The sequence below is a fragment of the Cervus elaphus genome, chromosome 18, assembly GCF_910594005.1.
Source record: "Cervus elaphus chromosome 18, mCerEla1.1, whole genome shotgun sequence".
Taxonomy (NCBI): domain Eukaryota; kingdom Metazoa; phylum Chordata; class Mammalia; order Artiodactyla; family Cervidae; genus Cervus; species Cervus elaphus.
This window is the reverse complement of record NC_057832.1, coordinates 22,540,710-22,555,932: the sequence shown is the minus strand read 5'-3', so window position 1 is coordinate 22,555,932 and position 15,223 is coordinate 22,540,710. Positions and strand designations below refer to the sequence as shown.

General features: G+C 35.4%; 1 protein-coding gene across 13 annotated transcripts in view; it reads right to left on the bottom strand.

Moving 5' to 3' along the window:
• Positions 1-15,223, bottom strand: part of PPP1R9A (protein phosphatase 1 regulatory subunit 9A) — a 321,267-nt gene that overhangs the window by 88,995 nt on the left and 217,049 nt on the right. For 8 of the 13 annotated variants that reach the window (XM_043872339.1, XM_043872347.1, XM_043872349.1 and 5 more), the window contains exons 6-7: positions 5,477-5,612; positions 310-375 (exon numbers count right to left, since the gene is read on the bottom strand). In XM_043872339.1, the coding sequence (XP_043728274.1) occupies positions 310-375; positions 5,477-5,612 (202 nt within the window). The remainder of the gene's footprint in view (positions 1-309; positions 376-5,476; positions 5,613-15,223) is intronic. The other 5 variants (XM_043872345.1, XM_043872350.1, XM_043872348.1 and 2 more) reach the window with 1 other exon arrangement.

Genomic DNA, 15,223 nt, shown 5'->3' with positions numbered 1-15,223 from the left:
GGTTATCTTTTTCTTCTCCTTAATATGAATTACAAAATATTTAAAATGTTAGGGGTTAAAAACATCCATGGTGAAATATTAGGAAGTAAGTCCAAATTGCAGAACCTGGGACTAAAATGTGTGCTATGTTTCAGAATTAAATACTATTTTTTGAGTGATTATTTTCGAATTGTTATTCAACATACAAAACACATGGTTCTAGAGAAGTTCTTCTGAGCACAGAGCTAGTTAATAAGACACGTAGAACTTTTGATTTCACACATGAAGCAGGAAGGTAAAGACAAGCATTATTTTCCACCAAAAACAAACCTTTAGGAAACAGTTGTTACTGTTATTGCAGTTGCCAGACACTCCTTGCAGTTCAGCCACAGGGTTCTAAAACGGTTGACAACAGAGATTAAAAAAGGCTTTCCCTCCACTAGAGGCAGTAGCCTAATATAAAGGAAGGAAAAACACTGACGTTCCAGTGCTTACTTTAACATAAACTTTCAAGACTAAGAGAACACCCCCAAACTCTTAGTTTTTCCACCATGTAAACAGTTACAGAGCCAGTGCACATTATTAAAAGGCCACCCATAGCAACTGCAATCTCTTGTTCGTACAACACAACCTGCTTCCAAACAGGAACAGCAAACAGCAGAAGTCAGATTTAATGTTATCCCTTTAATGCTTTTTCACATAAAAATTACATTTTTTAAACCTTTAACTCTTATGCAAACCACAACTTCCATTATATTTCTGCTTCTAATTATTACATATTAACACAAGCAATAAAAATATATGTCCATGTAGGCACCTGCTCTAAGTTGCATTCAATACTTTAAAAGATTCTAAAAAATAAACTAATGTTGTCATGATGTAGTTGTGATAATAATAATTTCTAGTAATAAAAACAAATTATGAAAGAAAGATTAAATTATATTTTAAAAGAAGGAGCCTCAGTTTCTGGAGTGATAATTAATCTCACTACAAACTACTACACAAAAAGGCTTTGAAATGCAATCTATAATCTAAGACTTCAAAGTCTAATAAATATTATATCTTAACATTCAAAGAAGCAAAAGCATAATAATCACATAATTTTAAAAGTGTATGTAAAATAACTCATTTTAATGTGAACAACCATTACATACGTTCTAATTTTAAAAAGTGGTACAGTACCAGTTCACATTTCATTTCCAGTCTAAGCCCACAGTGTTTCGCATTACATTTTGCTCTTTGATAGAAATGAAGTCCCCAAAATACAGATACATGACTCCTGTGACATAAAACATATGTCAGAATTACATCATCTCGCCTTAAAAGGTAAACCCTGATAGCTGTGGCGTATGAATGGAAATAAAATTTGTTATTGAAAATAAAATCTAGTTGAAAAATTTACTATACCCTCAGAATTTCATGAGACAGTGCTGACTGTCTGAGGGGTTTACTGAAATCCTCCATGGTTACCTTTCAGATTGTTTTTTTTTTTTTTAAAAAAAAAAAAGAAGAAAGAAAGAAAAAGAAATGAACAATTTTATAAATCCAGAAGTAAAATGCCTTATCACAGATACACTCAGATCTAGATTTAAAATTTTTCAGTGGTTCAGATTTACATCTCCCTCTTCTTTAAAGGATCCTTTATTTTTCAGCTGTTAGGCAGAGCCATTTTAACTTAAAAAAAAAATCAGAATGTTTAACAGAGAATGAACAGAAACAGGAATGCAATTCAAATTGAATTGGGCATTCACATATTTTAAACTCTTCCAGTTTAAATATTTGAAGGAAAAAAACAAAAAATTCAGAAATTTAAATGAAGTTTTGGGATTATCTATGTATTTTAAATTCTACTGGAGTATAACTTTTAATTTATTAAACTATTAAAACAGATACATATAAGCACACACAATGCATGGTAAAGTATTCTTAATCTTCAATACGGTTCTGATAAGAGGTCCACTGTACTTTTACAATTTCAGGACATATTTCCTCACAGTGCAATGTTTTCCTTATAGGCAATTCAAGCAAGCAGCTCCCCTCTTTCAATGTGACAGGTTCCAAGTTAGAATCAACCTTGGGTTATCTGACCAAAACCAGAGTTCTCTGTTCTTCAGTAGACAATGCTGATCTAAGTGCTGGCTCTGGAAATTAACTGCATGAACCTGGTCGTTCTGCATTTAATTAGAGGTTTTCCTGGCTGGTCTAGGGAATGTCATGGGGGATATTACCAAATAAAAATGATTCTAACTTTGAAATCACAAGATGATTCTATAAATGGTAAGAAAAACGAGAAACCAAGTGACTGGTTACACAACTGAGGGTTAACAGGATATGTAAATCAATAAATTGTTCCATTACATATGAAATTAATAAATTATTCAAGGACCATGCAAATTGCTCATTGGATAACCAATATTGGTTATTTTCATTTTCATTATGTATTTTACTTTTCATTAACACAGAGAGAGAATAAATAAAAAATAAGGACTTAACACAAATCAATTAAAAAACATCTGGAAGCACTAATAAAAAATAAGCCTAAATCAAGTAAATAAATTGACATGTTTACACAAAAGTGGATTTTCACTATTTGCAGACCTTTCATCTCTCCAACATACAGAAAAGTAATGGTTGGTTTTAGCTGGGCATGCTTTGGTGAGGCAGTGTGTAACACAGAAGAAAGGGAGAAGGATATGTCCAAAAGGAACATGAGAGAGAAAGAAACAGTGAGAAAGAACTCCTTGACCTTTTCAATAAAGTGAAGGTTACTTGGTGTAGCAAGCACCTGCTTTCTATTTCAACATCTTGCAGGCAGAAGAAAAAGTTTAACCTAAAACTAAACTCTGACTTTTTGTAGAATAGTTGTATACTCAGCTATTCCATTTAAGCCCTATCTTCACAGGCTACTTCTGGATTAAGTATTTACCTAATGTAAAATAACTCTTGTCAAGTATTTGATCCCCCTATTAATAGAAATTTATAGAACAAAGAATTCCAGAACCTAGGTATTCTTCCAGAACAAGAAACTTCATTACCCAAAACAGGAATCCCCGTTGCAGCATCTCTTGTGTCCCAGTGACTCTGTGTGTGCCTAGATAGAGACATACACACCAGTCTACTCCATTCAAAATCAGCAGTGTGTTGCAAAGAGTCCAGGCTTTGGAGCCAGGAGACCCCTGTTCCCAACCTAAATCTGGCAGCCACTAGCTATACCATTAGAAAAAGCCTCAATTATTACATCTTTAGAAAAGGAGGGGGCAGATTCTCTTCTGCTTGTTATAAAGATGATCTGAAATCATGTAGAGAAGACACCCAGCAAAGTGCCTGGCACTGAAAATTTATTTACTACCCTCCTTGCCCCTGAGAATATCTGCTCAGGTGACAATCAACTCTGCTTTCCTTATAAAAACAGGCATGCTGCTGCTGCTAAATTGCTTCAGTCATGTCCAACTTTGTGAGACCCTATGGACTGTAGCCCACCAGGCTCCTCTGTTCATGAGATTCTCTAGGCAGGAATACTGGAGTGGGTTGCCATACCCTCCTTCAGGAGATCTTCCCGACCCAGGGATCAAACGTTGATCTCCTGTATTGCAGGCAGATTCTTTACCGCTGAGCCACCAGGGAAGTCCCCACAAACAGGCATACAAAAGAATAAACAAAATCCATATGGTATATTTCTAAGTATAAAAATTGAATGACAAGTATTCCTTATACATTTATTTGAATTATTAGAGAAAATCTTACATTAAAAAAAAGAAATTTTAGGTTGAAAGCTTTGGCAGATCAATGCGATCTATTCCTAAAAATAACTGGAGGAAATATGTAGTATGTGATCTAAAATGTTCAGTTGGGAAGCCTTAATTAAAGAAATATCTGATTTTTCCCTCTTTCCTTGTTAGACCTGATGCTTTATTCCTCATGCTTTATGGAATATGAGAAACTTGCCCTGTACTTTTAAACAAAGACACAGATCCAGAGACTGGAAAATTTGGCCTCCTCACCTTCTACCACTTGATGTCACCCGTACTCCCCTGAACCTCAAATCCAAATTTTTTCTAACAGAGTGAGCAGGTAACAGCCAAATGTGCAATGATTCTACAATCCTAATTCAGGCTTGCAGCCAAAGCAAATCAGTGTCTCTGATAAAACACAAGATTCTTGTGCAGAGAACTGAAAAATAGGGAAGATGAAAGTTCAAATATTTGAGGAAATCACTGTTTTAGTTTCAAAAAAATACTTGCCATTTAAAATGAATTCTGAAGGTGAAAAACTAAATCAATTAAATAGAATTTTAAGGAACTAATTCACTCACGTGAAGAATAGTCTGATGTTTATTCTTAGATCAATAGTTGACTGAAGCACCACTGAAAAAATTTTCTACTATAATAAAGAGAGCATACATTCTCATTATACTACAAACAAATGAAAAATGAATATACATTTGTGTTAAAACATTCCACACTAAAAATACATGAAAAATATTTGAATGTCTCTTTATTAATCTTCACTAGGTCCCTGCTAGAAACCAAAACAGTTCTGGAGAAATAACATATTCAGCTGAGTAGAGGTTGAACATATGAAGTTGCACTGTCCTTCCATCAGCTGGTATAAAGAATATCTGTTTTACCTGAGTATTCACTGTGTTTATGGAGCATGAAACACTGCAGTTACATTGGTGATGGATCCTTTGACATGTCAATGTGAAACATATGCATGTTTAACATGTTTATAAAAAAGTATGTTGTCCCATTATATCAATGTACATTTGGCACTCACATTAGAAATAGACCAGCATCTGTATTATATTACAACACACAAGGGTTCTGGAGAGTCGTTTTCACTTGGGGGTTAGCTTCTATTCATTTGCCTGATCTTTTACAGAGAGCGGGATGCAAAATTATTCCAATATGGATCTACTCTATGGAATATGCACTGGTGGAAAAGCTTTGTTCTGCATTATGTTAGCACAAATCATAGTGAGCAGATCCAAAGAACTTTCTCTTCCTGGGGGGAAGAAAATCTAAAAACACTCGGCAATTTTCAGTACTTTCTGTGTGTGTTTGTGTGTGTATGTGTGTCTTTTCATTCAAAATGTTTACTGATTTTTTTAAAAAGTATTCCCTGTTACATACTTACTGTAGAAAACCTGGAAAAAAATGGAAAAATACAAAGCAGAGAGAGAAAAATCCAAGATAGCTAGTATTTATATTTTGGTATTTTTACCCTTTTTTTGTTTCAATGAATGTATCTTAATTATATGATAAAAGAGGACTTATTTGATCCAGAAGACTTCATACTGTAAATATGATACCATTAATTGATTAATAAGCTATTAACAAACGCAAGCAATATTTCCTTTCTATAAGACTGAAGCTGACACATTCTCCTTGAAAAACTGCAAAGATCTGTCTTACTGCTATATGGTAAAGAGAGTTTTATCGAGTTGGGATGTAGTAAGAAGAAATGAAGGAAGAAGAATTTTGCAAGCGCGGCTTACCTCATCGTCGTCAGCATCATACTGGGCATAGTGCTGTTCAAGCAGCTCTCTCTGGCGCCTTTCTTGTTCCAGGGTCTGGCTTATCAACTGGGCAACCTCACTCACTTGTCCTGGTTTTTCTCGCCCAATGACAAATCTACACGAAAGTTAAAGAGAACTGGTAAGTCAGACTCTCCAACAAAAAAGGAAGCTAAGGAAAGTAAATAAGCTTCATATTTCATCAGAGCATATCAAGCCTCAAAAAAATAATATTACCTGTTTTTTTAAAGGTATGCTTGGGTAGAAGGAAAGGTTAGCTGAGCAATTAAAGTGATTTTTGCAGCCACAGACCAAAGGGAAAGAGGAAAAGTAAAGAACCACAAAAAATTATCACTTCAGGAGAAGACAAAACAGATGTAATCCATTCTCCAGTACTTTACACATTTTTGATACCCTACAAAATGAAAGCAAGGTCATAATTTTCTGTAACACTGAACTTTAAAATCATTTCCATAGTTATAGTCTCTTTAAAATGCTAAAACTATTTGAAAAACATTTTGAGGTATGGCATACTCTATATGAGTAAATAAGAAGGAGGCATTGACTTTTTGCTAAGTTACTATGACTGTGAAGGTAAAAAAAAAAAGGAGAGAAAAAAATGTAGTTTTTTTTTTTTTTGTCTGTATCTTTACAATGAAAAACTAAAACAAAGGAGAGGTAAATCAGCTCACTAAGTTTGGAGAAAGATGGTAGGAGGAAGGATGTGGCCTCAAGAAATACTCAAGGGGAAATGCCTGTCAATATAATTCCTGTAAGAAAAAAATATATAAAGAGAAAATCAGGGAAGACATTTACTTATTGCTATCTAGTCATTTATGATACAGCCTCATTGATACTATGTTTCTTATTCAACAAATTAATATTCACTTTTTAAAATCTTTTCACACTAATATATGGCTCTATCTTTCTAAAAATACAATTAATATGTCTCCATAATATAGTTTCCATATATTATTTAACTTAGTTATTTTGGTTAGTAACTCTGCTTAATTTTGCTTATATACTGAACTGATGTTTTCCTCTGATTGGGCTTTTCAGGTGGCTCAGGGAAAGAATCTGCCTGCAATGCAGTAGACACAGGAGATGCAGGTTCAGTCCTTGGATTCAGAAGGTCTCATGGAGGAGGAAGTGGCAACACACTCCAATATTCTTGCCTGGAAAATTCCATGGGCAGAGGAGCCTGGCGGGCTACAGTCCATGGGGTTTCACAGAGTTGGACATGACTGAGCAACTAACACTTCTGATTACAATATTTTGCTATTTTCAATTACAATTTTAAAAGAAGTACTCTACCATTCTCTGTACAAATACACTAAACGTCAAAATTTTTATACTTGGATGTTAGTAATTAAATATATTTTTAGAGATATTTTTATGTTGTTTCAAATAGGACGCTTCAGTGTTCATTTATCATCCAAGTTATTTTTCTTTGGGAAATTAATCACTGAGTTGTAATCATTTTCTATATATTCTGGATACATATATTTTAGGTAGTTAGAATAGGAAAAAGGAGTCCAAAGTAGTAGTGGCAAAAAGACAAAGAAAGGAAAAATAGAACAAAGGAAGGACCACGGACCTGAGTGAGAACCTCAGATGAAGCAAACAGCCCTCCTGGCTAGCCCAGTTTACATAGGACAGGCTCAGGGGGAGGAGGAAAACACATAAAAAGGGGAGCCAAAATTAAGCCGCTGGCTTCTCTTCTCTTCACTTCTTTTGGGCTGGCCCGCTCTTACACCTCGAGGATATATTTTCCTTTGCTTGCTGAATAAAACTGAGCTGTAACACTAGTCCATCCATCGCTTCAAATTTTTGCTGCAGTGAGACAGAACTAAGGAAATTACACACTCCCCTGACATATGTATGTATTATAGATACACACACAGATCATATATGCATATGATTTATTATATTCTCTCAACCTGTGGCTTGCCTTTAGATTTTCCTAAGTCTTTTAAGGAAGTCCAAATTATTCCTTTTTAAAAGATTGTGATTTGTGCCTCCTACCTAAGAAATCTGCCTGATTAAATGTTACAGAGATTCTTCTCCTGTTAGGTTGGTGCAAATGTAATTTCTGTTTCAGGTGGTGAATTTTAAATCATTACAACTAGGCTCAAACACATTTTTATTAATCAAATGGGAACGATTACAATCAACACAATTTTTCCAGTGAGAAATAAGTTTATCCCTGTGGCATAAAAATCTGTAGCTGGGGACTCAAAGAACTCTTGGAATGTGTTTTCTAGATCCTGCTGGTTGTGGAAGCATTTTCCCTGCAAAAAGTGTCGAGATGCTTGAAGAAATGATAGTCGGTTGGTGAGAGGTGAATATGGTGGAGGAGGCAAAACTCCGTAGTCCAATTTGTATAAGTGTTTCACGTGTGGTAGGATGTTGTCATTGGGAAGGACTGGGCTCGTTCTGTTGAACAATGCCAGCTGCAGGGGCTGCAGTTTTTGGTGCATCTCATCAATTTGCTGAGCATAATTCTCAGATGTACTATTTTCACAGGGATTCAGAAGGCTGTAGTGGATCAGACCAGCAAGAGACCACCAAACAGTAACCATAATCTTTTTTGGTGCGAGTTGGCTTTGGGAGGTGCTTCAGAGCTTCTTCTTGGTCCAGTCATTGAGCCGGTCATCACCAGTTGTTGTATACAATCCACTTTTTGTCGCATTTTGCAATCTAATTGAGAAATGGTTCAGATTTCTGGTCAGCTCATGAGGCATCCACTTTTCGAGCTTTTGCACCTTTCCAATTTGCTTCAAATGCTGAATGACTGTAAAATGGTCAACGTTGAGTTCTTAGGCAACTTCTCAAATAGTTATAAGAGGATCAGCTTTGATGATGACTCTGAATTGTCATTGTCAACTTCTGATGGCCAGCAATTACGCTCATTGTCAAGTCTCTTGTCTCCTTTGCAAGACTTCTTGAACCACCCACTGCACTGTACTGTACGTTAGAAGTTCCTCAGCCAAATGCACTGTTGATGTTGCGAGTCATCTCTGATGTTTCACAACCCATTTTGAACTCATATAAGAAAATTGCTCAAATCTGCTTTTTGTCTAACATCATTTCCATAGTCTAAAATAAATAGAAAATAAACAGTAAATACAGACTCTTAAGAGTACCTTGGACAGCAAGGAGATCAAACCAGTCAATCATAATGGAAATCAACCCTGAAGGACTGATGCTGAAGTTCCAAGACTTTGGCCAACTGATACAAAGAGCCAACTCACTGGAAAAGACCCTGATGCTGGGAAAGATTGAAGGCAGGAGGAGAAGGTGACGACAGAGGATGAGATGGCTGAATGGCATCACTGACTCAATGGACCTGAGTTTAAGCAAGCTCCAGGAGGTGGTAAAGGACAGGGAAGCCAGGTGTGCGGCAGTCTATGGGTCACAAAGAGTTGGACATAACTTAGCAACTGAACAACAAGAAGTCACTAGCAAAAAAACATAAAGCAAGAAATGTGCAATGAAATTATAATTAACATAACCACGTTTATTTACAATATATTCCAATATCAAATGGCAAATTTCAACAATGCAAAAACCACAATTACTTTTGTCCAAACCTAATATTTTCCTTTTGTTAATGCTTTGATTTTATATCAAGTAGGTTAAATCTTTCACATTTATTTTCATGCATGATGTTTGGTAAAGGGGGGTTCAATATTTTCCAAATTGGTAGCCAGTTGTTTCAATACCATGTTTTGAAAAGACTATTGTAATACCACCACTGAATTATTCAGGCACATTTGCTGAAAATAAATTGACCATGTACTTGTGTGCTGATTTCTGAACATTTCAATCTTCTCCACTGATGTTTTTATCCCTGTGCCAATACCACACAGCCTTGATTGCAATATACTTAATCTTGAAACTAGTGCTGTGAGTTATTCAATTATGTATGCCCTTTTCAAAATTACTGACTATTCTAAATTATCCAAATAGCTATATAAATTTTAAAACTAGCTTACCAGTTTCATTTAAAAAGCACATTGATGTTTGATTTGGGATTGCTTTGAATCTATAGATCAATTTGTAGATCAGCTCTACTAATAATATAGAATTCTCTGATCCATGAACATGGTAATCTCTACATTTATATTTAATTATTTCTATTGAAATAAAGTTGCCAATATTATGTTAGTTACAGGTGTATTACATAATGCTTTGATACTTGCATACATTATGAAAGACCACCCTAAATCTAGTTAACCATCTGTCCTCATACAGATTTACTACACTATTACTGACCATATTCCTTATTCTGTATATTACACCTTGACTTCCTTAACATATAACTAGAGATTTGAATTTCTTTTTTAAAAAAATATTTTTACTTTTCTTCTTTTCTAATTTATTTTTTTATTGAAGGATAATTGTTTTACAGAATTTTGTGTTTTCTGTCAAACCTCAACATGAATCAGCCATATGTATACATATATCCCCTCCCTGTTGGACCCCCCTCCCATCTCCCTCTCCATCCCACTCATCTAGATTGATACAGAGCCGCTGTTTGAATTTCCTGAGTGGTACAGCAAATTCCCATTGGCTATCTACTTTACATATGGTAATGTAAGTTTCCATGATACTTTTTCCATACATCTCACCCTCTCCTCCCCTCACCCCACGACCATAAACCTATTTTCTATGTCTGTTTCTCCAGTGCTGTCCTGTAAATAAATTCTTCAGTACCATTTTTCTAGACTCCATATGTATGCGTTAGAATACAATATTTATCTTTCTCTTTCTGACTCACTTCACACTGTATAATAGGTTCTAGGTTCATCCACCTCATTAGAACTGACTCAAATAAATTTCTTTTTATGGCTAAGTAATAGTCCATTGTGTATATGTACCACAACTTCTTTATCCATTCATCTGTCAAGGGACATCTAGCTTGCTTCCATGTTCTAGCTATTGTAAATAGTGCTTCAATGAACAATGGGATACATGTGTGTTTTTGAATCTTGGTTTCCTCAGGGTATATGCATAGGAGTGGGATTGCTGGGTCATATAGTGGTTTTATTCCTAGTTTTTTAAGGAATCTCCATACCATCTTCCATAGAGGCTATATCAATTTACATTCCCACCAACAGTGCAAGAGCATTTCCTTTGCTCCACATCCTCTCCAGCATTTACTGTTTGTAGACTTTTTGTTGAGGGCCATTCTGGCTGGTTGGAAGTGATATCACATTGTAGTTTTGATTTGCATTTCTCTAATAATGAGCGATGTTGAGCAACTTTTCATGTGTTTGATAGCTATCTGTATGTCTTCTTTGGAAAAATGTCTGTTTAGGTCTTTTCCCCACTTTTTGATTGGGTTATTTGTTTTCCTGGTATTGAGTTATATGAGCTGCTTGTATATTTTGGAAATTAATCCTTTGTCAGTTGTTTCATTTGCTATTATTTTCTCCTATTCTGAGGGTTGTCTTTTCACCTTGCTTATAGTTTCCTTTGCTGTGCAAAAGCTTTTAAGTTTCATCAAGTCCCACTTGTTTACTTTTGTTTTTATTTCCGTTACTCTAGGAGGTGGGTCATAGAGGATCTTGCTTTGATTTATGTCATCAAGTGTTCTGCCTATGTTCTCCTCTGAGAGTTTTATAGTTTCTGGTCTTGCATTTAGGTCTTTAATCCATTTTGAGTTTATCTTTGTGTATGGTGTTAGGAAGTGTTCTAATTTCATTCTTTTACATGTAGCTGTCCATTTCTTGAAGAGGCTATCATTGCCCCACTGTATAATTCTTGCCTCTTTTGTCAAAAATAAGGTACCCACAGGTGCATGGGTTTATTTCTGGGCTTTCTATCTTGTTCTGTTGGTCTATATTTCTGTTTTTGTGCCAGTACCATACTGTCTTGATGACTGCAACTTGTAGTATAATCTGAAGTCAGGAAGGTTGATTTCTCCAGCTCCATTCTTCTTTCTCAGCACTGCTTTGACTACTCGGGGTCTTTTGTGTTTCCATATGAATTGTGATATGTTTTGTTCCAGTTCTGTGAAAACTGCCATTGGTGATTTGATAGGGATCACATTGAATCTGTAGATTGTGTTTAGTAGTTTAGTATACTACTAAATTTTCACAATATTGATTCTTCCTAACTATGAATATGGAATATCTCTCCATCTGTTTATGTTGTCTTTGATTTCTTTCATTAGTGTCTTATAGTTTTCTGTGTACAGTTCTTTTATCTCCTGAGGTAAGTTTATTCCTGGATATTTAACTCTTTTTCTTGGAATGCTGAATGGGATTGTTCCTTAATTTCTCTTTCTGATTTTTCACTGTTAGTATATCGAAATGCAAGTGATTTCTGCGCATTGATTTTGTATGCTGAAACTTTGCTGTATTCACTGATTAGCTCTAGTAATCGTCTGATACTATCTTTAGGGTTTTCCATGCACAGTTATTATGTCATCTGCAAACAGTGAGAACTTTATTTCTTCTTTTCTGATCTGGATTCCTTTTTTTCTTTTCCTTCTCTGATGGCTGTAGCTAGGACTTCCAGAACTATGCTGAATAATAGTGGTGAAAGTGGACACCCTTGTCTTGTTCCTGATCTTAGGGGGAATGCTTTCAGTTCTTCACCATTGAGAATAATGTTTGCTGTAGGCTTATTATATATGGCCTTTACTATGTTGAAGTAGGTCCCTTCTATGCCCATTTTGTGAAGAGTTTTAATCATAAATGGGTGCTGAATTTTGTCAAAGGCTTTTTCTGCTTCTATTGAGATGATCATATGGTTTTTATCTTTCAATTTGTTAATATGGTGTATTACATTGATCGATTTGTGTATACTGAAGAATCCTTGCATCCCTGGAACAAACCCAGCTTGCTCATGGTGTAGGAGCTTTTTGATGTGTTGCTGAATTCTGTTTGCTGAAATTTTGTTGAGGATTTTTGCATCTATGTTCATCAGTGACACTGGCCTGTAGTTTTCTTTTTTTTGTGTTGTCTTTGTCTGGTTTTGCTATCAGGGTGATGGTGGCCTCGTAGAATGAGTTTGGATGTTCCTTCCTCTGCAATCTTTTGAAAGAGCGTCAGAAGGATAAGCATTAGTTCTTCTCTAAATGTCTGATAGAATTGTCCTGTGAAGCCATCTGGTCCCGGGTTTTTGTTTTTTTTGGAGATTTTTGATCACAGCTTCAATTTCAGTGCTTGTAATTGGGTTGTCCATAATTTCTACTTCTTCCTGGTTCAGTCTTGGAAGATTGAACTTTTCTAAGAATCTGTCCGTTTCTTCCAGGTTATCCATTTTATTGCTATACAGTTATTAATAATAGTCTCTTATAATCCTTTGTATTTCTGCATTGTCTGTTGTATCCTCTCCTTTTTCATTTCTAATTTTGTTGATTTGATGCTTCTCTCTTTTTTCCTTGATGAGCCTGGCTAAAGGCTTATCAATTTTGTTTATCTTCTCAAAGAACCAGCTTTTAGTTTTATTAATCTTTACTATTGTTTCTTTCATTTCTTTTTCATTTATTCTGCTCAGATCCTTATGATTTCTTTCCTTCTACTAATTTTGGGGTTTTTTTTCCTTCTTCTTCCAGTTTGGGTGTAAAGTTCGGTTGTCTACTTGATGTTTTTCTTGTTTCTGCAGGTAGGATTGTATATCTCTAAATTCCCTCTTAGAACTGCTTTTCCAGCATCCCATAGGTTTTGAGTTGTCATGTTTTCATTATCATTTGTTTCTAGAAATTTTTTTATTTACCTTTTGATTTCTTCAGTAATGTGTAGGTTATTTAGAAATGTGTTGTTTAATTTCCATGTGTTTGTGTTTCTTTCAGTTTTTTTTAATAATTGGTATCTAGTCTCATAGCATTGTGGTTGAGAGAAGATGCTTGATACGATTTCAGTTTTCTTAAATTTACTGAGGTCTGATTTGCGACCCAAGATGAGGTCTATCCTGGGGAATGTGCATGTGCACTTGAGAAGAAGGTGTTTTCCTCTGCATTTGGATGGAATGTGCTGAAGATATCAGTGAGATCCATCTCATCTAATGTATATTTAAGACTTGTGTTTCCTTATTAATTTTCTGTTTTGATGAGCCGTCCATTGGTTTGAGTTAGGTGTTAAAAGTCTCCTACTATTATTGTGTCACTGTCAATTTCTCCTTTTATGTCTGTTAGTGTTTGTCTTATGTATTTAGGTGCTCCCGTGTTGGGTGCATAGATATTTACAACTGTTATGTCTTCCGTCTGGATTGATCCCTTGATCATTATGTAGTGTCCTTCCTTATCTCTTGTAATACTCTTTATTTTAAGGTCTATTTTGTCTGATATGAGGATTGCTACTCCAGCTTTGCTTCGCTTCCCATTTGCATGGAATGTGTTTTTCCATCCTCTCACTTTCAGTCTATATGTGCTGTGAGGTCTGCAGTGGGTTTCTTTTAGACAGCATATATAGGGGTCTTGTTTTTTTATCCATTCAGCCAGCCTGTGTCTTTTGGTTGGAGCATTTAATCCATTAACAGTTAAAGTAATTGTTGATATACATGTTCCTTTTGCCATTTTCTTAATCATTTGAGTTTGATTTTGTAGATCTTTTTTCTTCTCTTGTATTTCTTGGCTATATAAGTCCCTTTAACAGTTGTAAAGCTGGTTACATGGTACTGAATTTTCTTAACTTTTGCTTGTCTGAAAAGCTTTTGATTTCTCCATCAATTTTGAATGAGATCTTTCCCAGGTACTGTAATCTTGGTTGTAGATTTTTCCCTTTCAGCACTTTAAATATATCCTGCCATTCCCTTCTGGCCTGCAGAGTTTCTGCTGAAAGATCAGCTGTTAAGCATATGGGGTTTCCCTTGTATGTTACTTGTTGCTTCTCCCTTGCTGCTTTTAATATTCTTTCTTTGTGTTTAGTCTTTGTTAGTTCGATTAGAATGTGTCTTGGTCTCCTTGATCTTATCCTGTATGGGACTCTTTGTGCCTCTTGAACTTGATTGACTGTTTCTTTTTCCATGTTGGGGAAATTTTCAACTATAATCTCTTCAAAAATTTTCTCATACCTCCTTTCAAAAATTTTTCTCTTCTTCTTCTGGTATCCCTATAATTCAATGTTTGATATTGTCCCAGAGGTCTCTGAGACTATCCTCAGTTCTTTCCATTCTTTTTACTTTATTCTGCTCTTCAGAAGTTATTTCCACCATTTTCTCTTCCAGCTCACTGATTCGTTCTTCTGCTTAAGATATTCTGCTATTGATTCCTTCTAGAGTATTTTTAATTTCAGTAATTGTGTTGTTTTTCTCCATATGTTTATTCTTTAATTCTTCTAGGTCTTTGTTAATTGATTCTTGCATTTTCTCAAGGTTTTTGATCATCTTTACTATCATTATTCTGAATTCTTTTTCAGGTAGTTCGCCTATTTCCTCTTCATTTATTTGTCCCTTCATTTGTGTAGTATTTTTCTGCCTTTTCATTATTTTTTTTTTAACTTATTGTGTTTGAGGTCTCGTTTTCCCAGGCTCCAAGGTTGAATTCTGTCTTCCTTTTGGTTTCTGCCCTCCTAAGATTGGTCCAGTGGTTTGTGTAAGCCTCCTACAGGGTGAGATTTGTGCTGAGTTTTTGTTTGTTTGTTTTTCCTCTGATGGGCAAGGCTGAGTGAGGTGGTAATCCTGTCTGCTGATGATTGGGTTTGTATTTTTGTTTTGTTTGTTGTTTAGATGAGGCATCCTGGACAGGGTGCTACTGGTGGTTAGGTGATGCCGGGT